We start from the raw sequence: 26,574 nt of genomic DNA on the forward strand, positions 1-26,574 counted from the left end.
GAGTTGGGGGGCTGACACTTTCTTAGGCCATCTCCTCTGGTTCCTCAGGTCGGGCCCTCATCTGGTCCCACTCCCAGGTTTTGGACAGATAATGGATCTCTGATGACAGCCTCAACATGCTTCCCCCACACCCCCGCGCCGTGGAGCCTGCTCCCCTCGCAGCCGCCGCTAAGACCCGGAGGAGTGGCATTCCACTTTGAAACTCTGTGCGTGCGGCGCGAGGGCCAGCACCGGGCATGCTCAGTCGCCACGGCGCGGTGGGGCTGCTGCTCGCACCGCTCTGGCCCCGGGCTCCAGGGCTGGCTCCCCGCACCTCCGCCTCCCGCCCCGCCGCCCCCCCGCCAACCGCGGCTGCGGAGCTTCCAGAAGGCCGAGCTGTAGCGGCTCCCCGCGATCTCGGCCCCCGCCCAGCGCCGCCCGGCTCGCCGCCGCCTCCCACTCCTTTCTCCCCTCCTCTCTTAAGGTGGCGAAGCTGCCGCTTGCTTCTGTTCGCGCCACACACCGCTCTGCCAGCCCCAGCCCAGGACCTGCGAATGCCTCGCGGAGACCAGAGGACTCGGCGGGGGCTCTTTCTAGCACCACTTTGCCTGAAGTGGGGTCGTGGCGGAGTTGCTCCTCCGCCGCTCAATGCAAAGCACTATGCGGAGAGCGGTCGGCTTCCCTGCGCTGTGCCTGCTTCTTAGTCTTCACGCTGCAGGTAAGGGGTTGCCCGGCAGAGCTGTGGATGCGCTGGGAGACTGCGCTTGCTCCAGGACTCTAGGGAAAGCTGGCTTCGCGAGGAAACCCTTAGAAAGGCAAAGCAGGACAGTGCTGACACGGTAGGGGCGAGGGAGTCCTGCACCTGTTGGAAGACTGAGGTCGAAAACTTAAGCTAAAATCAGCCCTTGATTTTTCCTGACCTCGTATGAACATTTTCAATGCGAATGCAGGTTTGCTTCCTCCACCCCTCCCCTCCATCTAGATTCCCAGATTTTGTTTCTAAGCTCCGCACTTGACTGCCCGTTTTTCAGGAGGCAGACAAGACTCCCTACTGGATGTAATATTTTCTACTGCAGCGGCTACTTCCGTAAGGTCTCGGTTTAGCGAGAGCTCACAGGGATCCATTGGCTGTACCTGATGGACCACATCTCTGCCCCAAAGATCGAAATACACGGTTCCCATTAACGATGCCGCTCCAGGCTCCTTTGGCCCCAGCTCTTGTCAGTCGAATTTTCTAAACCAATAAGACTGTCGAAAGCTTAAAATAGGACCCTCTCGTCTCTTTCAGCATCATGGTCGGGTTCCGAGGGCACCAGACAGAAAACCAATCACAGTTTTAAAGCTGACAACCGCAGGGTAGGCACTGTCCCTGGGACGGGTTTGATGAGGTATAGAAAGGAATGACAGTGAGACTGGTTCCCAAATATAAATATAGTTGATATCAGGACCAGTATCAGGTTTCGTTTGAAGCAAGCCTTAGGAAGTACCTGGGGAATTTTACATAAAATGTCGCTATAGACCCTGCCTTTTGCATACATGCAGCCTCAATCTTATGCAGGGACTTGCTGGACTGAATCCTTTATCATTTTTACACACACATGAACCAAAATAAAATATGGTAGAGAGATATTAGGAGCCCTACTGCGACAGCAGTTGTCCATGCAGTATCCCTGTAGCAATCAAAGACCAGGTATTTTCCCCGAGTTTGCCTGTCATCCAATCACACATATTCATATTTCCAAGCAATATTTTATTGAGTATATACTATAGTCCGGAGATAGTGCATAAAGATAATGGATACAAAATTGCAATTTGGGGGTATCTTTTAAAAAGAGTGTGGGTGAGTCCTTTTCTGTATAGGCAATAGTGAGAGTGAAAGATGGTACTTCCTTATTTCTAGCTAATGCTGTGTTAATGTATTGTGAATCTCTTGAACAAGTAATGTATAGGAACATTCAGACTATAATTAAGTACCCATGTTAATTGTTATAATTATGATGTTATATTGTGGAATTTTAAGTAGTTCTTTGGTACTTTGAAAACTAGGATGTAGCTATGATGTGGTCATTAAATTATTTGCAGTTGTAGTAAATCCTTTTATTACCGCATACAATTCTTTAATGTCGAAATATGAGATGAAAGCATACACATTGGGTTGAATTTTATTTACATTATTGTTTTATTATAGCCCTGAGACAAATAGCTATTACCAAAAATATCCTCAGTTCCTATTAAGTTTAGGAATGATTTGAACTGATCTATGAAAAATATTAGTGTTGTTATTTTTAAAACTAATATATAACATTTCTAAAGATAACATTTAATGTATCTTGAGTAATTATAGCTTAAAAGCTGTAAATAACCTTCAAACTAAGCAGGTGGAAAACCTTTATAAATTTTTGAACATTTGGGATGAGGAAATAGAGGACTTTTGTTCATCAAAAGAGAAACCTAGAAGTCTGTAACCCTAGATTATACCTGGAGCTCTGCCAAAGGGTGTATTACCAAGACAAACTAATCCAACTCTACTTTGACTTCTTAATTTGGAAAAAAAAAAAAAAGGAAGATGATTAATCAATTGAATTTAGTCACAAGGCATTGAAGGCTATCTCCAGATTTCAGTTGCAAGATGCCATATAGAAATTAATTACATTCATATTTTTAATGTAGTGCTTTTGATAGGTGTTTTTTTCACAGCAGATTGCAAGTTTAATATTGTGGTTGTCTTGCCAGTTTTGTTTTGAATGCATTTTAATTTAAACAGCAATTTGTGGGTCACAAGCTGTCATCAGATTAAAATTCATCACAGTTATCTAAATAACATTGTTAGGACTTTTCATTAAAACTGAGACGAATCAGCTTTCTTGATCTCAACTCCTGTAGATTTGGGTAATAAAAAAGTGAGTGAGTGGAAGGACAAATATCAAGAAGTCAGTAATAATCTCTGCTTGTTGAATGTCTCATTTGGCTTCTCTTACAGAAGGCTCTCCTCTCAGGAGGAAAGTGGGCTTTATAAAGAAAGAAAATGAATTCTATGTAGTCAAGCCTCTTTGGCTGAAAAACTAATTCTTTTGTTTTGATTGTGCCCAGGGTACCAGTCACTACATTATTCTGGCAGAACTGATAGGTTAGACCTCTTTCAGGATGGGAGAAATTGGCTGCCAGGATGTGAGTACTCTTCATAGCTATACTAGAAACTGTTAACTTCCATAGTCATTCTCCTAATGGTAAAGTAGCAAACTGTTTTCACCTTGAGTGCCCTCTCCAACTGTTTGGTCATCATCGCTTGAGTCACTATGCAAAAAAAAAAAAAAAAAATTCTGACCAACCCTGAGTTCTGATGACTTAACAGGGAAAAGAATTGCATTCTGTTTGCAGTGTCTGTGGGAGCAAAAAGAGGAAGGGGGTACAATGCTGTGTAACTAACATCTCTAGGTAAGATAACTCTAATTAATTACTGAGCATGGAGTTTGTCAGAGAACCTGGACTCAACTCTATCCATGGCAGCTGATTTTCATAGACCATCATAACAGAAAAAGTGATAGTTATTGTTCATCCAGCTGCTTACTATATAGGTGAGAAAACTATGATTCAGTAAATAGTAGATATTATTACTTTAAAGTGCCAGTTAACAGTATGCTGCTGCTAAGTCACTTCAGTCATGTCCAACTCTGTGTGACCCCATAGATGGCAGCCCACCAGGCTCCCCCGTCCCTGGGACTCTCCAGGCGAGAACACTGGAGTGGGTTGCCATTTCCTTCTCCTATAACAGTATAGGAGTTAACTGTTATAAGTTAACAGTATAGTCAGGGTAAAAACCCCATGTTTCCAGGCCTGTGATTGCACTCATAAAATCCTACACTCTTTAGAAGGCCACCATTGAGATAGTGGTGCCAGATTCTTTTTCCCTAATTGTCCTAATCCCTTATGCCTTGATGAAGCAACATCATGTATCAACTTCACTAGAAAAGACCACTTCAGGAATATCCAAGAAGGCAACTACAAGCTACCCAGTGATTTGGATGGTAAAATAATTATGTGGAAGAGCCACAGATAGATTATTTCCTTCAGTGTTTCTTCTCTTTCTTTGCCCAAAGAACTATGGGAGATGATATTTATTGATAATATTTTAGTTACAAAGGAGTAAATGTCTTGGGGTATCTTGAAGATTGTCATGGGAAAGCTTTCTTTTTCCTAGTGAACGTCTTGCTAAAAAAACACAAGTTGATTTCAATGCATTACTCTCTCTTCAAGCTCTGGAAATGGTTCTTTCAAATTTATGTATGGCTTTTACTACCTGCTTTTCTGCATGGCACAGAGACTACCTTCAATGTATATTCTGATGATGTTTCTTCATTCTCAGAGAAGTGCCTAGTCAGTTTCTCTAGTCTTTGAGAAGTAAGAGTTCCTGTGATGGAACTAACAGGATCAGGGAAGTCATTTGCAGAAACAGCATCCTCAAAAGAAAGGGTGAGAACTTCCCTGGTGGTCCAGTGGTTAAGAATCTGCCTTGCAATACAGTGAACATGGGTTCAACCCCTGGTTGGGGAACTGAGATTTCACATGCCATGAAGCAACTAAGCCATGCACCACAACTACTGAAACCTGTGTACTCTAGAGCCCCCGTACTGCAGCTATGACCCAATGCAGCCAAAAGAAATAAATAAAATATTTTTTAAAAAGAAAGAGTAGACAGATAGGAAAATGAGATTTTAAGATATCTTTTCTCAATGAAGAGTCCCTTAGAGTTCCAGAATCAGTTTTTCATTCAACATAGTTCTTACACTGGCCAGGGATCTGCTCTATTCTCTCCCACATTACCTCTCTGATATCTCTCTGCTTTCCTCTTTTTTGTCTCTCTCCAGCTACAATAGTCTCCTCCCTATTCCAAGAAGACACCAAGTGCTTGCCCATCCCCCCAAAAAGTTTTATTTCTTTGCCTGAACTATCCTTTCTCCATATTTCCATGGCTTAATCCCTCAATTTTCAGTCTTTGTTCAAAGATTACTTTCTCAGTGAAGCCCTCATTGACTATCCTAATTAAAATTTCATCACCCCTCAAATCTTCCAATACCTTTCCATTATTTATTTTTATTATTCATTATATTGAAGTATAATTGATTTACAATGGTGTGTTAATTTCTGCTGTAAAGCAAAGGTACTCAGTAACTCATACAGATACTCTTTTTCATATTCTTTTCCATTCTGGTTTATCATAGGGTATTTAATATATATAGTTATAGTTCCCTGTGCTATACAGTAGGACCTGTTGTTTATCCGTTCTATACGTACTAGTTTGCATCTGCCAATTCCAAGCTCTCAATCCTCTCCCCCATGGTCCTTCCCCCTTGGCAACCACAGATCTGTTCTCTATGTCTGTTTCTGTGTCCTAGATGTGTTCATTTGTGTCCTATTTTAGATTCTGGGCTTCCCTGGTGGCTCAGAGGGTAAAGCGTCTGCCTGCAATGCGGGAGACCTGGGTTTGATCCCTGGGTCAGGAAGATCCCCTAGAGAAGGAAAAGGCAACCCACTCCGGTACTCTTGCCTGGAAAATCCCATGGACAGAGAAGCCTGGTAGGCTATAGTCCATAGGGTCGCAAAGAGTCAGACACGACTGAGCGACTTCACCCCAGTTGTAAAGAATCTGCCTGCAATGCAAGAGACTTGGGTTCGATTCCTGGGTCAGGAAGATCCTCTGGTAAAGGGATAGGTTACCCACTCCAGTATTCCTGGGCTTACCTTGTGACTCAGCTGGTAAAAAATCTGCCTGCAATGTGGGAGACCTGGGTTTGATCCCTGGGTTGGGAAGATTCCCTGGAGAAGGGAAAGGCTACCCACTCCAGTATTCTGGCCTGGAGAATATAGTTCATTAGGTCACAAAGAGTTGACACTACTGAGCGACTTCCATTTTCACTTTTCATAAGTGCTATCAGTCTATTTTGTTTACTGCTATTTCTATAGCAGATCCTGCCCATCCTAGCACTGGGAGAGGAGCAGTGCCTGGCATAAAAGCTACTAAAGATTAAACAAATACATTGAATAAATAAAAACAACACAGTAATATTTCTAGTCTCCTTTTTTTGCATTTAATTTTTTCTTGGCACTCATGCAAGGCATCTAGTCAGCTTAGCCACTTCCAGAATGGATTCCAGCAGAGCTCATTTACCCAAAATATAAGTTGCTTCCCAGAAGTCTCACATACCCAGGGGACATACAATCTCAAGCAGACTTTGCTACTTTGGGAAATGAACAGCAACTGGGGTTGGGCTTTAACTATCAATGAACTCAGTGGCAAAGTCCTTCCAACTGATTGCCAGATGCTGTAAGAGCCCAAATACCTTGTTGGTTGGCTATACTTTTAATTCTTTGTAAAGTGCTTTATACCTGTGGGAATGACTATGGTAATGTCTGCATCTTTAGCATTTAAGAAGATAGATGTATGTATATTTGAGACCACACATTCCTAGAACCATGGAGATTGCTTGTTTTATTGGACATCACATCCTGACTAGCACCTTGTAAAAATTCTGGATTGTATTATCCACAGCTCAGATAATGATGGATGTATTATCCATCATTCAGACTTCTGTTTCTCATCTACTTTTCTACCAACTCTAATCTTTTTTTCTTAATTTTAAATTTATTTATTTTTTGATGGAAGGATAATTGTTTTACAGGATTGTGTTGGTTTCAGCCAAACATCAACATGAGTAAGTCATAGATAAACATATGTCCCCTCCCTTCTTCCCATCTTCCCTATCCTACCCCTCTAGGTTGTTACAGAGCCCCAGTTTGAGTTCCCTGAGTCATACAGCAAATTCCCCAACTCTAATTATGGTTCAACATAATTAAGGTGGTCATTTATCTTTCCCTTATCAATGAATATTGAGATTAGATTAAATATAATTCTGGAAATTCTTCTCATTGATTTCTATGTATAGCCACTGGTTTCCTCAATAGCTTCTCTCTTATCTAACTAGTCATTTCTCAGTTGTACTTTTCGGTCTTTCTCTGAGCATTCTTTAATAGGTTAGTGCTCTGTAGAATTATGTGTCCTAGGTCTTTTTTTCACTCTTATCCTTGTATGCTTTCTCTGTGGATGTTTATATTCAGGCCTACATAGCAAAGTTGAAATCCATATTTCTATCTCAGATATTTCTCCTGCTCTCCAGTCCTATTGCTACAATTACCTAGGAGTCATTGGAGATCCCACAAGTATCAGGAATCTGGCTGTTAATGCCCAGCACTTCCCATAACAACTGCTTTTATTTCTATATATTCTATCATTGTGAATACCATGAGAGTCCCCCATGGTCACCCAAGCCTGGAATTAATTGCTCATCTTGTACCTTACCTTTGATGTTTTCATCCAAAAAGTTACCAGGTCTTCTCACCACCTCTTCTCCACTTTTCATGCCCACATCACTGCCTAGCGATAGGTCATTATTTCTCATATAGTATCTTACAGTAACCTACCATCAAATTCGTCCTTCATAATAATGTTAAAACTGGAAAAAAGCATACTCGATCACATTCTCACTTTGTATTCTTTAATACAGCCATTTCCTTTCCTCTTAGGGTAAATTCAAACTCATTAGCATGGGGAAGTCTTTTACTACCAGGTATTTCCCAACTCCATCCTTATTTCCTATCATCGTGTTCTGCTTTGCCCACTGTTATCATACTAAAAGCAAATTTCATTGGTTTGCGATGCCTCTCATTCTTTTCACATACTGTTCTATTTATCTTAAGTATCCAACTCTGCTTCGTTTTCTAGATAATTTTTCTCCAACTTTAAATCATAGTTGAGCATTGCCTACTTTGAGAACGCTTCCTTGAACCCATATCATCCAAGTAGCTTTCCTAGGTTTTCTTTTGAGGCCCTGTGTATTTCACTATTAATGCTCTTAACCTGAGTTTTTTCTGAGGACAATAAGAGAATTGTAGCTTTTATCTCTGTATAATAATAACATATTAATAGAACCGTGCTTGTTATCCAGTATATCATAAATAATGTTGCTTTCAATAAATAGATTCAGGATGCATTTGGCAAAATAAATTTTGATTAATTTATATTTACAAAGAGATTATATCTCACTTTCATGATCATAAAGAGTAGAATTGACTTTACTCCTGCCCTTTCAATGCAGTGTATATTTACTGGTTACAAAGCAGTGGAAATGGGACAGAATAGCTTTCATTTAAACATATTCTGTTTAAGATAAGTTTGTGTTCTGTGAGAATGATGCTTACTCTAGTGGTGTTGTGTGTTGAACTCCTCCTAGATGGATACACATTCCTATATGATTTTCTAGTACCACTTCAGGATGGGAGTGAGATGAATGTGTTTATTTTAAATAGATGAATTAGACAAGATACATAACATGATAGCTGTGCATTAAAGAATGGACCCAGAATCCCTAACTCTGATTACTAATCAGCTATCTTGAAATAACAAACATGAGCCACCTACACGTTTAAAATCAGGTGGGAGTTTGAGGCAGTGGGTTCAATAAGCAGAAATAAAAAATAATCCAACCTTCCTCTGCTGCCCCTACCAAAATCCAAACCATCACAGAAAATTTCTGAGTATTTGGATAGTTTGATACAATTTTTCTCTTTTTTATGTATAGATAAAGTCTTTATTAAACCTTTATGGGAGCCATGCTTTTACTTGAAGAATGGAGAGTGGTTGACGAATAATAAAAAGTCACTTCTGAGATGATGGGGTCACACATCAAAAACTCATTTATTGCCATTATTATTAGTGATAACATGGATGTTATGTTTCATGGTAAGTATATTGTTAAATCTCTTAAAAGCTGTTGGTAAAGTCTAGTTCAAAAGGTAGAGAAAGCTGTTTTTCCCTTTAAAGGATGATTTTGAAAGATCCTACTTGGCCATAAGTGCATTCTTCATCTTCAAAGCACTTACAAATGCTGACACCCTTAGAGTAGCTTTGATATTTCTCAACACAAAGGATTTTAATAGCTTGAAACATTTTAATGGTAAAATATTATTTTAAGATCAGGTTTCCTAATTCCTGCTCACCAACTAATGTAGCTATAAGTGTCTACTATTGAGATATTTGCCACAGAATGACACATTTATGTTGTGAGTAGTAGCACTTTCCATTTAGATAATTTTTTATTTATAATGACAATCTAGACTTTTCTCATAATCAAATCTCATTTGATTTCATTTTATTAAGATGTTGATATACATGAAAATTTCAACCACAGGGACCAACAACAAAACTGTTTACGTGAAACAGCAGTCTAGATCAATATGTCTAATTACACTGAAGTAGATGCTAAGTTCAGTAGGGGCATGAACTATTTTCTGTCTTAGTTCGGACCTGAAGCAATGTCCATTTACTGACTTAAATATGCAGAAGGGCTTAAGACAGCCTAAACTACTGTTTCTTTGAAAAAGAGCAGTGAATGAGCACCGAGTAAGAATATCTCACAGTGGTTTACTGGCCTCTGCAGCAACATGTACAGAGTAAGACTCTTCTGCTATTTCACTACAATAGTGATTCAATTCCTGATGGAGCCTGGAGGGGAAATGAGGCGATGCAAATATCTACACGAAGTCAGCTCCCAGCACTGGGATACTTTCACTTACCTGGGGAAGAGGTTCAATACAAACTATGCCAAACATTGTATCATGATGAATTAGTCGGCAAGGCCATCAATCTATAAATATGGATTGTGATTTTAAAGTAATTCACTTTCTTGGTTTCTTGTTGATTCAAGACAGTATTTTTATTCTCCCTGGAAGAAAATGAAATAGCTTAAGCAGAAAAGTAAAGAGAAAGTTGAAATAAAGGAAAAATGCCATATTTTTAGATAATGCTTAGCAGAGTACTGTAGCAGTTAAGAGCATGTATATGGTGGTCAGTTTCAAATCCAGGCATGGTCACTTACTGTCTCTATGGTGGTTTAGTCCCTAAGTTGTGTCCGACTCTTGTGACTCCGTGGACTACAGTTCCCAAGGCTCTGTCCATGATTTCCCAGGCAAAAATACTGAAGTGGATTACCATTTCCTTCTCCAGGGAGGATCTTCCTGACCCAGGATTTGAACCTGGGTCTCTTGCCATTATAGGCAGATTCTTTACCAACTGAGCTATGAGGGAATCCCTACTATCTCTCTATAACTTGGAGTAAATTGCTTGATCTTTCCACATCTCAATTTCTTCTTTTAAAAATGGAGACTATGTATTATAGAGTTGTTGTTGTTGTGTTAAATAGGATAATGTAATGTAAAATAGACTGTACTGACTTAGTAAGTGCCATGTAAGTTTTAGGTATTATTTGACTAGGGGTGAGAAAGGTCAGATACTAAATGATTGACCAGTATCTTGGAGCAATTTCTCATTCTTTTTGTATTTGAGCCAATGCTAGAGAAGCATACAAGCCCAAGAGAGATTCTGGATTCCAACCGCTATTTCAGTTGGATCTTATCTGCGTAATTCCTCTCTCTTTATTCTGAGCCTTACTAATGGGCAGATTTATGATGGATTTTGAAGCTTCAAAGCATCCATTTACTTCTTCTGGCCACTGAGAGGCTGAAGAGAGCCTGGCCAGGCCCAGGATGTCAGATCTCATTCTCCTAGTCCCTCTTCAACACCCCATACAAAACCCCTCAATAAAATAGTTTAACATGCTTCTCCTCCTCCAAATTCACCTCTCCCCTAAGTCTCTCTCCTAATGCCTACCTATAAGCATCTTAATGTATTATCTATCATGTCTTCAGCAAATCCTTATTTAAGTGAATATATTAGTAAAATGCACATTTTTCTTGGGCTTACCTCATGGTAATTGAAAATAGATAACTTTTTCACCTTTTCCTAAACACCATAGATCTGAAATATCTAGTTCTTATTGTACTGTGTTGCTTACCAGATAGCCCAGACTTGTCCTAGGAGCCGCCTCCCTAAACTAGTCTCACTAGGCACAGATGCAGAGTGAGAAGTTCAGACGTGTGACCAAGGCTGTGACTCCTAGCTCTAAGAGCCTCTTTTAGGACTGCTGCTCTAGTAAGCTTTCTCCTTTACTGACTGACTGACATTCTCCTGCTTGCTATTTGTAGCCTATGGAATTTCTAGATCATTGGGCTCCAGGTCCACATGGAAGGCTGCCCATGGTTCTGTGGGCACTGGAGAAGATAGGAGTATTTGAACATAAAGGGAAATCAAGGAGGGACATGGAGATGGGAAGACCTTTTATTGGGGATTGTCAAGCACAGCCTTCGTCTGTTCAAAGGACAACTCATCACTCCCTAATACCCAGACCTTGCTACCTAGCCCCACTTGATCTGAGGATTCTATCCTGCTGAGTTTATCTCAGGTGACCTACCATGTATAGCTCTAGTCTGGCTCCCTCGGAGAGCTGCAACCCATCAGAAAAATCAGAATTCAACTATGGAAACTTTTTCATGGTGCTAACCTCCGATATGCAAAGTTATGTTCATGGTGGGTTGGCTCTTTCAGTGCCTCTGAACACTCTATGGCAGTTAAGAAGCTCTCTAGGGGAATTCTCACAGGTGTTCACAGGTCTGGTCCAGTTGGGCAGGGCTCTTGGCATTTCTGGGTCCCTCTGTATCTGCAGAGCATCAAGGTTCCCCATCAGGTGTCCACTGGTCTTTTCTGAGTGACTTATTTCCTCAAAATGGGAGTGGCTGATTCTTAGAGAGCTTGGATTATAACATTTATCAGGCTGTTTGTAATTCCTAAATCTGAACATTAACTGAAGCTATGAAAATATAACAAGAGGGTCTCCTCTTTAGATAAACATTGGATTTATAGTGAAGAGACAGACAGATTTCATTATAAGAAAAGAAGGAAAGTGCAAATGGCTGTTTCCTAAATTCCTGTGATGTGCTGTGTGAAAGTGTTAGTTGCTCAGTCATATCCGACTCTGTGTGGCCTCATGGACTGCAGCCCAGCAGGCTCCTTTGTCTGTGGAATTTTCTAGGCAAGAACACTGGAGTGGGTAGCCATTCCCTCCTATTGAAACCACGTCTCCTGAATTGCAGGCAGATTCTTTACTGTCTGAGCCAACAGGTCTATTTAATCCTTATGATTTACTAATCTCTATCCCAAATGCTTTCTATAATAAAATCATCTCACCCTTTAGGATAGAAAGTTTGTTTGAAATGGTATGTTTGTACTACAGAAACAGCAAAAATATGCTCTAACTCATGTAACAGAGTAAAAATAAAAAAGTTAAGCTCTGGAATCTGACTTCCTGGGCTTGAATCCCATCTCTGCTATTTACTGTTTAAATTTGTGCTTCCCTTTTCTTATCAGAATAAAAGGCTTCCCTTGTAGCTCAGTCGGTAAAGAATCTGCCTGCGATGCAGGAGACCTGGGTTCGATCCCTGGGTTGGGAAGACCCCCTGGAGAAGGAAATGGCAGCCCACTCCAGTATCCTTGCCTGGAAAATCTCATGGAGAGAGGAGCCTGGTGGGCTGCAGTCCATGGGGTTGCAAAGAGTCGGGCACGACTGAGCAACTAACAACAATGGTAACTACCTAGTAGGGTGGTTTAAGGATTTAAGGAGCTAATTCATAAGGCCCACAGCATGGGGCTGGAACACTGCATATATTCAATGGCAACAGTCGCGAGAATTATCATACTAGCATGTGAAAACTTTCATTGGTCCTATATTTCAGGTTCCATACTTGAAAAGGAAAAAGTGTGCACATTGACTATTGCCCATTAAAAAGAAATTCACTCTGAAGCCTTCTTTTGTGAAGAGTCCCTGCCATGAAAATCTAATTTTTGTACCTCCATTAAAAAGAAAATACTAGTAGAACTTTTGCCTCGTGAATTAAAAATTGCTCATGATTAGTAAGCTTGTGTTGGAAGCAATGAACGCTGTTTTCCAACGTGGAGAACATAAGAGAAAAATAACTCCATAGCCACCAGAGGTGCTGCGATCAAGGGCAACCTCCCTTCTGGTAAAGACCTTCAGTCTTAGGTTTGGGGTAGAATTTGTAGTTTCACCACTCCTGCTGTCTCACTCTACAAACTATCTGAATTCACAACATCCACCAGGAGCCAAAATATCCCACTTCTAATGCTGAACCTTCTACATGTCCACGGACACCATGCAAACTGTGCATTGCGTGGTTTGCGTACTCCACTGTGAGAGCCTTGCCCAAATACTTTTGGGGTGTGTATGTGGGAGGGGAGGGAGTGGGCTTCATGAGCTCAGAGTTGCCATATATGCATTCTGTGGATCAGGCAGCCCACCTCCCCTAGCTTTAAGTTCTGCTGAGTCGACCATAAGTTCACCATGGGTACAGAGTCCATGCCTCCAAACCAGTCCTGCCCTGAGCCTGAAGCAAAAGTGCCTCGGGTCTCCCATACTTCAGCCTAAGGCATCAGCCCCTGCTGCTGGCAGCCCCTTCCCCACTCCCCGCACCCTCCCCTTGACGTCTTGAAGCTCACTCTCTGGAGCTCTGTGCTCAGGCTGAATCTCAACCTCCTGCCTTCTCTTCCTCTCCACCCCAGTTAAAGTGTGTTCTTACTTCCCATTGCAAGAGAGGTCTCTCCTCCACTAGGGCTATTTTAGGAAAGATGTGACACAGTGATCTACTCCTGATAAAAATAGCTGTTAATTGTATGGTCTTTCCCTAGCAAATGTTCATTTTTTTCAAAGAACAGTGAAAAAAAAAAAAAGCAGTGTCTTCTGAGAAAGCAGTACCTTCGACCAGTGGTGTTAATTTCAAGTGATAGATGAAGGGACCAGGACAGGGTGGACTAGATGTGTTGACCTGAAGGACCTACCAAGTGCCCTGTGCTCCTCAAATCCCTAAATACAGGCAGAGGAGACCAGGACAAGATTCTTCAAGTGACCACCGTGGACCTCCTTCCTTACTCTCTGTAGTATCGTTACTGGGGCTTCCCAGGTATTGCTAGTGGTAAAGAGCACTGCCAATGCAGGAGACTTAAGAGACACAGGTTTGATTTCTGAGTCAGGAAGATCTCCTGGAGGAGGGCATGGCAAGCCCCTCCAGTATTCTTGCCTGGAAAAGCCCATGGACAGAGGAGCCTGGTGGGCTACAGTCCATGGGGTCACAAAGAGTCAGACACGACTGAGTGAGCACAGCACAGCACAGTGTCATTACTATGAAAATATTGTAATGTTTTATATGTTCTAATATTCATTTTTCTATTTTTTAATATAATTCCTAATCTACTATGAGAATTATTCTTAAAACAGATATTTTTCTTTTTCTTGCAATTGAAGTACAGCTTTCAAGTCATTTGGAGAATTCTACTATAGAAAAGATGATAATAGTTTATAATCTCTATGTTTATGAATAGTAATATTTTAAATGCTTGCATAACAATGAGGCATAAAAGTTACATTTTACAAGTATACTTAGAGCTTTATCACTCTATAAATGCACATGGAACTCAATTTCTATGATTTCTGCAGAGGCTAGTGTTACTTAGCTTTCTAGCTATACGATCATTTTTCCCCACTTCTGCATTTCCCAAGAGGGCATATCTTAATGAAGATCTTCTCTTAACTGCTGTATAGAATTTAAGAGATAGTAGCTTTCACTCTTGTCAACCTCTCCTCCAAGCATCTTTCAACTCAGTTCTTCAGGAACCGGGGAGCATCTGACTGCTTCTGTTGAGCCAATATAAATCTCACTTCCTCCAGCAGAGTGGCCATGGTCTTAATCTCACTTCTTTATGACTTCTGTTTAGTCACACTGCCCCAAAGGGTGCTGTCCTAATTGTATTGAATTTCACTCTGTAATATTAATTTATCAGATGAAACATATGGCTACTAAAGCTGGGCAAAAACCAGGAAACATGAAATCCTTTCATTATAATTTTACCACCGGCACATGGCACACAGTGGATATTTGCTGAAATGACTGTCCATTTCTGTGGCTTCCAGATGGAGTTTTCTGTCGTGCAGCTCAACTTTGGGTGGAAGAGATAAATAGGAATAATGGAGGGACTCCCAGAGTAGTTACAGTGGGCTCTCAGTGGGAGTAGGAACCACATTAGTTCTAACAGGATATTTGAGGAAATATGAAGGAGTGTTTATATCAAAGAACATGCAGGCAACGTTGACAAGATGCCTTAATAAAAATCTTTCCTTATTGTTGTAAGATTCAGGCCCTTTCCTACATAGAAAAAAACAGAAGCAGTTCTATAAAAATAAGACTAGTTACTGTGGTGTTGTTTTTTAAATTTTTATTATTTATATATTAGATTTATCACTGGTCAAACACTTGAAGCATTGAAATAATATTAGAAGAAGACATAGAGCTTCCTCATGGAATTATGTTTTTATATCCTAGAAACTAGGGCATAGGCTAGATTTCACGAAAAAGCATTTCTGAAATGGAGTGTTCTTTTGGTAACAAGCTCTTTTACCGAAAGGGAGGGCCTTTTGGTAAATCATGGTAATCATGGGAGGGCACGTGATTGTTTAAAATTTATATATATATAATTTGATTAAAATTTATAATTGTTATCTTTTAGAAACAATGGCTCAGTGGGTAAAGAATCCACCTGAAATGCAGGAGACTCAGTATCCACGAGTCTCTATCCCTGAATCAGGAAAATCGCCTGCAAAAGGAAATGGCAATTCACTCCAGTATTCTCGCCTGGGAAATCCCATGGACAGAGGCATTTGGAGGGCTCCTCCATGGGGCTGCACAGAGTCAGACACGACTAAGTAACTAAGGATGCACGCACACATTATTTTACTTTTTATGATTCATTTACTGGTCTGAAGATGAACTTTTTTTATCACATTGGTTATTTAGTATCAGGATACAAAACAAGTGTGTGCACGTATAAATATATGCATACATAATAAAAAGCCTCTTGATGAAAGTGAAAGAGGAGAGTGAAAAAGTTGGCTTAAAGCTCAATATTCAGAAAACGAAGATCATGGCATCTGGTCCCATCACTTCATGGGAAATAGATGGGGAAAGAGTGGAAACAGTGTCAGACTTTATTTTTGGGGGCTCCAAAATCACTACAGATGCTGATTGCAGCCAGGAAATTAAAAGACGCTTACTCCTTGGAAGGAAAGTTATGACCAACCTAGATAACATATTAAAAAGCAGAGAGATTACTTTGCCAACCAAGGTCCGTCTAGTCAAGGCTATGGTTTTTCCCCTGGTCATGTATGGATGTGAGAGTTGGACTGTGAAGAAAGCTGATTGCCGAAGAATTGATGCTTTTGAACTGTGGTGGTGGAGAAGACTCCTGAGAGTCCCTTGGACTGCAAGGAGATCCAACCAGTCCATTATGGAGGAGATCAGTCCTGGGTGTTCATTGGAAGGACTGATGCTAAAGCTGAAACTCCAATACTTTGGCCACCTCATGTGAAGAGTTGACTCACTGGAAAAGACTCTGATGCTGGGAGGGATTGAGGGTGGGAGGAGAAGGGGACGACAGAGAATGAGATGGCTGGATGGCATCACTGACTCGATGGACATGAGTTTGAGTGAACTCCGGGAGTTGGTGATGGACAGGGAGCCTGGCGTGCTGTGATTCATGGGGTCGCAAAGAGTTGGACACGACTGAGCGATTGAACTGAACTGAACTGAAGTAACTTTTACTGGTACTTATGTATTTTTAACTTTTCCTGAGAGGCATTTACAAATCAAATGAGAACTTTGTCATATCTCATGTAGAAATTCCCAAGGGACTTCCTTGATGTTATCCATTTGCATCTCCTTTCTAGAGAAGAAAGTGCTGGCAATCCTTGAAAAAAAATGATTGTCCTTTTACAAAATGATCAGAAAACAAAGTTGCCCTTTTTTGATTGTTCACTTTTTCAGGTCTCTTTGGTGACCACTGTTTCATCCTTTGTTCCTTTCCCAAATTACTGACACTGATTTAAGCAGCTGCAGTACAGGGATTTATTCTGAGGGTGTATGTGAGGCCATTCTACCTTATGCATCCAGAGTTACTAAAGTTGAATTTGAAATAATGAATCATAATATACATAATCATAAAATCACGTTGTGATTTTACATATTTTGTCTTTCCTTTGTTATGGATCTCTTCAGAGATTATCAGGGTCATATCCAGAATGAAATTTTAATTGTGGAATTTTATGACCATCAAGACTGGTTATTGTCCTGTAAATGTCGTTCCTATGATAAACGTACTTTTATTTTAAATGCAGTTAAGTATCTTCGACAAGCTAGTCACTTTTCTGTGAGGGAGCTCTTTCCCTTAGAAATTGAAAAAATTGTCACTGAACTCTCAGTGGAGATGAGGAATCCTATTCCTCATCTCATATGTACTTTCTTTTCCATTCCTTACAAGAAGTTTTTTCAGTCCTTCTCAATTCTCCTGGAATCTCCAATCTTTGCTCTTTCATCCTCTCTCTCTTATGAGATAGCTTCATCTCCTTCACGGAAAAAATAGAAACCGTCAGAAGGAAACTTGCTCAACTTCAACTGCCAAATCCATTAACATCCTTCATCTTCCTGCCTCTCCTGTATCCCCATATTATAATGGAAGAAATATCTCCCTCCAATCCAAGGCTCATCCCTCTGACTGTACTCTGGATCCGAACTCCTCCAGTCTTCTGGGGAGGCTCAGTCTATTGATTATTCCATCTGTTTTTTCTTTTAGTGATATTTCCAACCACTCCTTCTCAACTAGCTCTTTCCATTTAAGGATTAAATGTACTCAGACCTCTCCTATAGTGGAAAAAAAAAAAAATCCCTCAACCCTACTTCCCTTCCTGTTAATACACTGCTACTCTCTTATCACACTGAAGTTTGTTGCATGAGTTGTTATACATGTTATTTCTCATTTATCTCCCACTTGATCCTCAATCCAATTAAATCTAGCTTTCTCTCCCCCGACTCTGAAGTTATTTTCTGTACATTTATCAATCATTTGTTAATGAGATAGATAAACATTTAGTGATGAGAAAAGATGTTTTGATACACTATTGAGTGAAAAAGCATAATATAGCATAATCTATTGCCTTTTTTTGGAGTATAGTGCAATGAATTTTAACTTATCTATAGATTCATGTAATCACATTGTATACAGAAAAGTTCAGTCACTCCAAAGAACTCCTTCATTCTACTCCCCCTGCTTCTCAACCGATCACCTAATAATCATTGATCTAGTTTTTCTTTTCAGTATTAGTTTTTGCTTTCAAGAATGTTCTATAAATGGACTTTCTGCAACTGTCTTCCTTTCCTCAGCCTAATGCCTTTGAGAGTAATCCAAATTGTTTTACAGATCAATAATTCATTTTTTTTTAAATTGATGAGCGATGTTCCATTGTATAGATGTATCAGTTTGCTTTCCATTCATCAATCGAAGGACATTTGAGTTGATTCCACTTTAGAGCAATTATGCATAGAGTTGCTGGTAAAGTTTGTTTACTATCTGAGTATTGTTAGTATTTTTCATTTTAGCAATTCTAAGAGGTATGTAGTGTTATCATATCACAGTTTTAATATGCATTTCATTACTGGGGTAATATTCATATGCCTCTTTGCCATTCATGAATCTTTGATTTTGTATCTGTTCAAATCTTTAGCCTAGTTTTAAATTGGTTTGTTTTGTTTTCCTACTGTCAAATTTCTTGAGTTCTTTGTTTTTTCTTGTTACAAGTCCCTTGTTGGATATGTGATTTGCAATTACTTTTTGCCACTCTTTAGCTTGCTGTTTCATTCTCTCAACAGTGTCTTAAACAGAGCAAAAGTTTTTCTGTTTCAATCCAGTCCAATTGATCAATTCTTTTTCTCTTTTGGATTGTGATTTTGGTGACATCTCTAAGAATTTTCTGCCTAACCCTAGTTATAAAGATTTTCTCCTGTATTTTCTTCTAGAAGTTTTATGGTTGTGTGTTATATATTTGGATCTGTGATCTTTATTAAGTTCATTTCTATGAAGTTTGTATAGCGATTCATTTTGTTACAAATGGATGTCCGATTGTTCCAATATGATTTTGAAAAAACTACCCTTTATTGTTTTTACATCTTTATGAAAAAAATCAAATGGTGACATTTTCTCTGGATCTGTTTTAATTAATTTATTTATTTTAATTGGAGACTAATTACTTTACACTATTGTGGTGGGTTTTGCCATACATCAATCTATTTTTGAACTCTGTTTTTTCTCATTGATTTATCTACCTCTTTCTTTGCTAATACTCCACTATATTGATTACTGTAGCTTTATCATAAGTCCTAGAATTGGACAGTAGTATTCTGTCACCTTTATTCTTCATTTAAAATGGTTTATTCTACTTTAGAATCAATCTATGTGTAGAATTTTGCTTGAATTTTTATTGTCATTGGGGATAATTAAATCTTCATTTATAAAGCCTTCCGATTCATGAACACAGTATGTCTATTCAGTTCTTCTTGTTTTACTTTCTCAGCGTTTTGTAGTTTTCAGTGTAGATATCCTGTACATATTTTGTTAGAATTATACCTAAGTATTTTATTTTTTGTAACTGTTGTAAATATTTTTTAAAATTCAATTTTCAGGTGTACATTGCTAGCTCATAGAAATGCCATTGATTTCATAGGTCAACATTACAGTCTATTCACCTGTATTATCAAAATTTTGATGAGTTCCTTAGGATTTTATACATAGACAATCATCTTTTCCACAAATAGAACATTTTTATTTTTTCTTCTCCACTATGTGTGCCTTTTACTTCTTTGTTTACTGGCAATAAATAGGACTTTCATTCAGTATCGTGTTGTATAGAAGTGATGAGCGTCATTGTCTTGTTCTCTAGTCTTAAGAGAGGGAAGGTAAACCTATTGTTAGCTGTGAGTTTTTGTGTAGGTGTCTTTTATAAGTTTGAAGAAGTTCCCTTCTATTTCTGGCTTGCTTATTTTTTTTTCACTGTAAGTTGATATGAATTTTGTCAAATGCTCTTTCTGCATCAGTTGGTATGATAATATGGTTTTCCTTCATTAGAGTGTCAATATGATGGATTAGGTTGATTGCTTTTTAAATATTAAAACAGCTTTACATTCCCAGGATAAGCCTTACTTGGTCATGTATTATCCTTTATATTTCTGCATTCAATTTGCTAATATGCTCTTGAGGATTTTTACATATATATTCATGAGCAATATTTGGTCTTTAGTTTTCTTTTTTAGTAGGGTCTTTTTCTGATTTTTTTATCAGAGTAATTTTGGCCTCATAAAGTGCTCTGAGGAGTGTTCCTTTTTCTTCTGTTTTCTGGGAGAGGTTATGTATAAATGAAGTTAATTTTTTTCTTTAAGTGTTTCAATTTGCCAGTGAAACCATTTGATCTTGAAGATTTCTTTTTCATAAGAAAACTTAAGAATTTCTTTTATAATTTTAGGACAATTTAGGTAACATATTTCGTCTTGGGTGAGTTCCATTATTTTCTAGGGTTTGAATTGGTCATTTCATCTAAGTTGTTAAATATAGATGCAAAGAGTTGTACACATTTATTTTCTCATTATTCTTTTCACGTCCACTGGGTATGTAGTGATATTCTTTCATCTGGTGTTGGCAATCTGTGTCTTCTCTATTTGTCAGTCTTGCTAGAACTTTATCAATTTATTGATGTTTTCAAAGAATAAACTTTTGTTTAATTGATTTCTTTATTGTTTCCTATTTTCAATATAATTATTTCTCATTTTAACTTTTTAATTTCTTTTCCTCTGCATACTTTACATGTATTTTGCTCTTTTTTTCTGGTTTCCTAAAGTAGAGGCTTAGATTATTGATTTGAGACCTCTCTTCTTTTCTAATACAAACATTTATGCTGTAAGCTTTCCTCTAAGCACTGCTCTGACTGCGTCTCACAAATTATGGCATTGTATTTTCTCCTGGAGCTATCCTAGTCTATACTCTGGTGTACACCGTGGGTTGGCTAGAGAATACTGGAGGCAGGAAGAGATGGTAAACTTACTGCTGCTGCTGCTAAGTCATTTCAGTCATGTCCGACTATGTACGACCCCATAGACAGCAGCCCACCAGGCTCACCTGTCCCTGGGATTCTCCAGGCAAGAACACTGGAGTGGGTTGCTATTTCCTTCTCCAATGCATGAAAGTGAAAAGTGAAAGTGAAGTCGCTCAGTCGTGTCCAACTCTTAGCGACCCCATGGACTGCAGCCCACCAGGCTTCTCTGCCCATGGGATTTTCCAGGCAAGAGTACTGGAGTACTGCTGGTGTTGTGCAATTTTGAATTCTATTCTTCATCCCTAATCACTCTGCTACCGTTTACTTCCCAGAGTCCTCAGAAAACTGTTTTATGAATTTTGTTTAGATTTTATAGCTCTGTTTATTGTAGTTAACAAGGCAGAGTGTGTTTGCTCCATCTTACCCAGACTCAGAATCTTCCTTAACCTTTTAAGTCCTTAAAAACTATTTTTGTTCAAAGACTCAACAGTGGAGGATGGTTAGCTTTGTATTTCTAATGCTATACCCAGAGCTTTTCCATGTTGAGTCTGGTGCTCTGAAGCTGTCCATTGATGAATTTTAGGTCAGTAAATCCTATGCAAGTGTTCAGAGTTGTTTCAGCTCTCAGACTGTCAGTGACACTGGACAGTACCAATCACAGATTCCTTGGTACATTCTTCCCACGACTTCCATACTTCCACAATCTCTAATTTTTCTTATTCTCACGCCAAACATTCCTTTAATGTGGCCTCTTCTGGATCTTTGCTGTAGACTCATAGTTTTTCTCATTCCACAAGGAAGTCTCATCATTCTGGCACTCACTTTTCCTTGAGTATGCTTATGGTTTTTCAGTATTTATCTTTAGTCCAGCACTTTCTTCTGGGTTCCATGTAAATGTAATTTCTTTCCAGATGTTTCTGTTTCTATATATTATAGGCACTACAGAATCACCTCTCCCTGTCTCAATAAAGGACACCCCTATACGCTGAATTGCCAACTAGAAATAGAATTATTCTTAAATATCCACTGTTAGTTCTTTCCTACAACATTAACTCAATTACTGAATTTATCCCCTTTTATTTTTGCATCAATTCTCATATCTTAAGGCTTCCAGAATTCACCTCTGCTTTGTCTTCCTACTGCCTGCCACCCTGTCTGGGCTATTCTCCTGTCATCTAAAATATTTTCCCAGTACATTTGCACTTACTTTTGCTTCCTCCCAGTCCATTTTGTTGTACAACCAGAGGGATTTCTGAGAAATATAAATTTTACATTTATCACTTCCCTCTAAATTTTATAAAATGTTCAATTTCCTAATGTTTCATTTCTTAAATGCTATTAAAGGTATTTTGCAATGTACCATGTTATCCTCAAAAATCACTCAGTCTGTTGGCATTAGTCTCCTATCACTGCATAACAAATTGCTATAAAATTTAGCAAATTGAAACAATACATATTTAGTATTTCTCAGTTTCTGTGAGGCAGAAATTTGGCCATGGCTTACTGGAGACTTCCTCAAGGTCTCTCATTAGGTTTCAGTTAAAGTGTTGGCCTGAGCTAGGCTCCTAGGTGAAGGCTCACCTGAGGACAGATTTGCTTCCAAGCTTATTTACATGATTGCTGACAGGATTCAGTTCCTTAATCGTTGTTGCAACTGAGAGCCTCAGTTCTTCCTTGGATTTTGGCTAGAAGCCTCCTTCTTCATGTGGACCTCTACAACAACTTGCTTCATCAAAGTCAAAAGGAGTCTCCTAGCAGCACAGAAGCCATCTTTCTTTAGCCAAATCACAGAAAGGACATCCCATCACAAGCGAGGTCTCATTCACTCTTTTTTTTCAAATAATTTTTTTCTTATTTATTTATTTTTTACTTTACAATATTGTATTGGTTTTGCCATGCAGTGACTTGAATCCACCATGAGTGTTCTCCATCCTGAACCCCGCTCCCACCTCCCTCCCCATCCCATCCCTCTGGGTCATCCCAGTGCACCAGCCCTGAGCATCCTGTATCATGCATCGAAAATGTACTGGCATTTTGTTTCACATATGATATTTTACATGTTTCAGTGCCTTTCTCCCATATTGTCCCACCCTCGCCCTCTCCCACAGAGTCCAAAAGACTGTTCTGTACATCTGTGTCTCTTTTGCTGTCTCGCATACAGGGTTATTGTTACCTTCACTCACTCTTAATGAGCATGAATGCCAGTAGGAATGGGTCTTAGAGTCTCAAAGGAACCTTCTTTTTCTTATTTCCTCTCTTAATTTCTCTGTGCTGCTTTCTGAATTATTACCTAAACTTTTCCAACTTACCAATTCTCTATTCAGTGGTGTCTAGTCTACTGTTTACCCACGTATTACATTTCTTCAATTATAATATTTTTCATTTCTGTGATTTTCACTTAAATTGAAACATGCCAGTTCTCTTTCCTTCAAATCCCTTATCTTATTTTCTCTTCTATTTGGGTGTTTTAATTAACTTATTTTGAAGCCCATTCAATTTTCTCTTTCATTTTTTCTTTCTTAGTTAAGAATCTACCCACTTCTCCATCTTCTGACCATCTCTCATGGCAGTAATCCCTATGGGCTTGGTAATTTTTTTAAGTCTATAAGTATGTCTTCAGTGGGACTTACCTTACTTGGAAACACATGGAATTTCCATTTATATTCAAGTTTCTAGAGACATCACTATAAGATTGATTTTTCAGTTCCTTCTAAGACTTTATAATACATACAGGTTCTAAAACATTTTCTTTCTTAATCTTCTAGGAACTACTCTTCCTTGGTTTTCCTCCTTCTTTACCACCATTCCTTCTCATTTGTCATCATTGGCTCTATTTCATTCAGCTTCTTGACTCTAAATATTGTAATTCTACCATGAACTCTGTCCTGTATACTCTTCTCTTTTCAAGGGATCTCCAGTCACTTGGCTTTAAATTTTATCCATACTGGATGATTCACAAATCTGTCTCTCTCCAACCATGAAGTATACACTTATTAATTTCTAATTCAACATCTCCACTTTGATCTTTAATAGGCATCTGAATCTTAAAATTTCCAAAATGTTTACCTGAATGTATTCATAATGTTGAAGTGAAGGAGGTGATAGAGAGGTAACATTTGAAGACAAAAAATAAAACCTATCCCAAATACTAACTCAGTGGTCCTCAACTTCAGAGTTGGAATGTGAGAACATTTTGATTAGAAATCCAGATTTGTAAGCTACCTTTCCAAAGAGTCTTCTATGGTAGTTCTCGACTAAGATATGGGGATCTGAGTCTTCATATCCCAGGTAATTTTGATGTAGGGCTCTAAGCACAACACTTTGAAAAACTTTTTCTTTCCTAATGTCTTTGGTGGGGTTCCTAATAGTGATGCCAACTTGGTTCTCATTACTCAGGGACAAGGCAGGACTGAGTCTTTTCACATATGCAACTGGATAGGGCTGGGAGTTTCTAGTTGTGTTTCAATTACACCTAAAATTAGATTTTTTTTTCATCTTTCTCTGTAGGCTTATTTTTGTACAAGAGACCTTATTAGTTGGACTCACCTGTTCTATTTTTGGGGGATTGATATCACATGTTGTGTGTTTAGCCACTCAGTCGTGTCCAACTCTTTGCGACCCTTTGGACCATAGCCTGCCAGGCTCCTCTGTCTGTGGGATTTTTCAGGCAAGAATACTGGAGTGAGTTGCCATTTCTTTCTCGGGATCAAACCTGCATCTCCTGTGTCTTGTGCATTGCAGGTGGATTCTTTACCCACTGAGTCATCAGGGAAGCCTGATATCATATAAAAAGAAAGATTGAAGATAAATTTCTCAGCTCTTCATTAATTTTTCTCCTCATAAATCTGCGTTTTCTGATTTTCTGAGCTACTTCTCTTTCTTAGTGAAACTCTTCACTATCCCCTACCATGTTTTTTTGTTTGTTTGTTTTCCTTTTTCTCTTCCCAAATCTTGCAAGGACTTCCAATCATTTTTGCATGTTAATTTTTTAATTAACACTATTTCTATAGCACTGTCTTGTTAGATAGGATTATAATCCCTCTTTTTGGTAGGAGAACCAATCCCTCAAGTGAGAAACCTAAATTCATTCAAGTGTGCAGTATGCGTTTTCTGAAACAAGGGACCATCTTTAAGTGAGGCATGTTTAAAAAGTCAGTTAAGATAAAAATAGTATCTCCATTCTGTTTCTTAACCTTAAGGTGACCACTTCGCTGTTACTCTTTACAATGTCAGACTCAGTCCTCTAACAGAAGAGGGAGAAGACTGTTCACCTATAGTATAGAAACACTGTAGGACAGCCTTTTTGGCACCAGGGATCAGTTTCCTGGAAGAGAGTTTTCCATGGACAGGCCTGGTGGGGGGTGGTTTGGGGATGATTCAAGTGCGTTACATTTATTGTGTACTTTATTTCTGTTATTGTTACATCTGCTCTACTTTGTAGCATCAGGTGTTAGATCCTGGAGGCTGGGGACCCCTACTGTAGGACACTACAATATAATTTATTAAATCACTTTTAGTAAAATTTAAACAAACATTTGTGGTCAGAAAGTTAATATATCTCTAAAACATTTTATCACCTTTCTCCATTAATAAAACACAGCAAGAGTATTAACAGGGAGGTCATACTGTCTAATCATCACTGTTGTTGGTGAATTATAGTAAATTGATTTCTTTTGCTAAAAAGTTACAGTTTATTCAGCATGCTGAGGATTGAAGACATGAGGACTAGTTTCTATTATTGTCTCAGAATTCACATGGAATTTAATTGTGATTTGAATGATCTAAAAGCCTAAAGGCACTGGGACCCAATTACATCATGGTGAATGCAGTTGAGCTTACCAAAAAAAACATAACCTGTCTTCTTATCCCTAAGTGAGAGTTGAGAGCATATTGGTAAAACAATATTACTGAAAGCACTCTAAATATATGCTGGTCACAGAGGCTTGATGGGGGGAAAAGCTATAAAAACTAGCAATTTCTCTACTATAAATATTTGGTAAGAATTCAAGGCATCCCAGAATTCTTATAAAAAGAGGGAAGTCATCTTCTGGGGACAGCATTTTTACAGCTTATGGTTGCCATAGGCATCCTGAGGGAAAATCTGTGGTGCCTACATTGCTAGGCACAACGTGGATGGCATTACTATGTTGTGATCTGTTCAATCTGCTTGTCATCTTATATAGAAGATCTTAAGTTTGCTTTGCTAATTGGTGATACTAGGTGATACCTATTGATACTCTCTTGGCTTACATGTATATGTTATCTGTTTCCTTCTGTGGCCAATGATAAAAAGAATAAAAGAGCTAGTCAAGTCAATGGATATTTACCTAACAGGCGAAATAAAAGAGAATGTATTTCTTTATCTGGATGGCCATATTACTAAGAAGCGGAGAATGGATATTATTATACAACTGGGAGTTGCTACCACAATGAGTATACTCAGACTTCTGCCCTTCAGTTCAGTTCAGTTCAGTTCAGTCGCTCACTCGTGTCCGACTCTCTGCGACCCCATGAATCACAGCACGCCAGGCCTCCCTGTCCATCACCAACTCCCAGAGTTCACTCAAACTCATGTCCACAGAGTCGGTGATGCCATCCAGCCATCTCATTCTTTGTCGTCCCCTTCTCCTCCCGCCCCCAACCTTTCCCAGCATCAGAGTCTTTTCCAGTG

General features: G+C 39.0%; 1 protein-coding gene across 1 annotated transcript in view; it reads left to right on the forward strand.

The window, feature by feature from the left end:
- The first annotated feature begins 407 nt into the window (after nucleotides 1–407).
- Nucleotides 408–26,574, forward strand: part of PTPRR (protein tyrosine phosphatase receptor type R) — a 282,539-nt gene continuing 256,372 nt past the window's right edge. Inside the window, exon 1 of the mRNA XM_055395488.2 lies at nucleotides 408–697. Coding sequence (XP_055251463.2) covers nucleotides 628–697 — 70 coding nt within the window. The 5' untranslated portion in view covers nucleotides 408–627. The remainder of the gene's footprint in view (nucleotides 698–26,574) is intronic.

The sequence above is a fragment of the Moschus berezovskii genome, chromosome 6, assembly GCF_049115385.1.
Source record: "Moschus berezovskii isolate FMDL1 chromosome 6, NW_MosBer_1.0, whole genome shotgun sequence".
NCBI lineage: Eukaryota > Metazoa > Chordata > Mammalia > Artiodactyla > Moschidae > Moschus > Moschus berezovskii.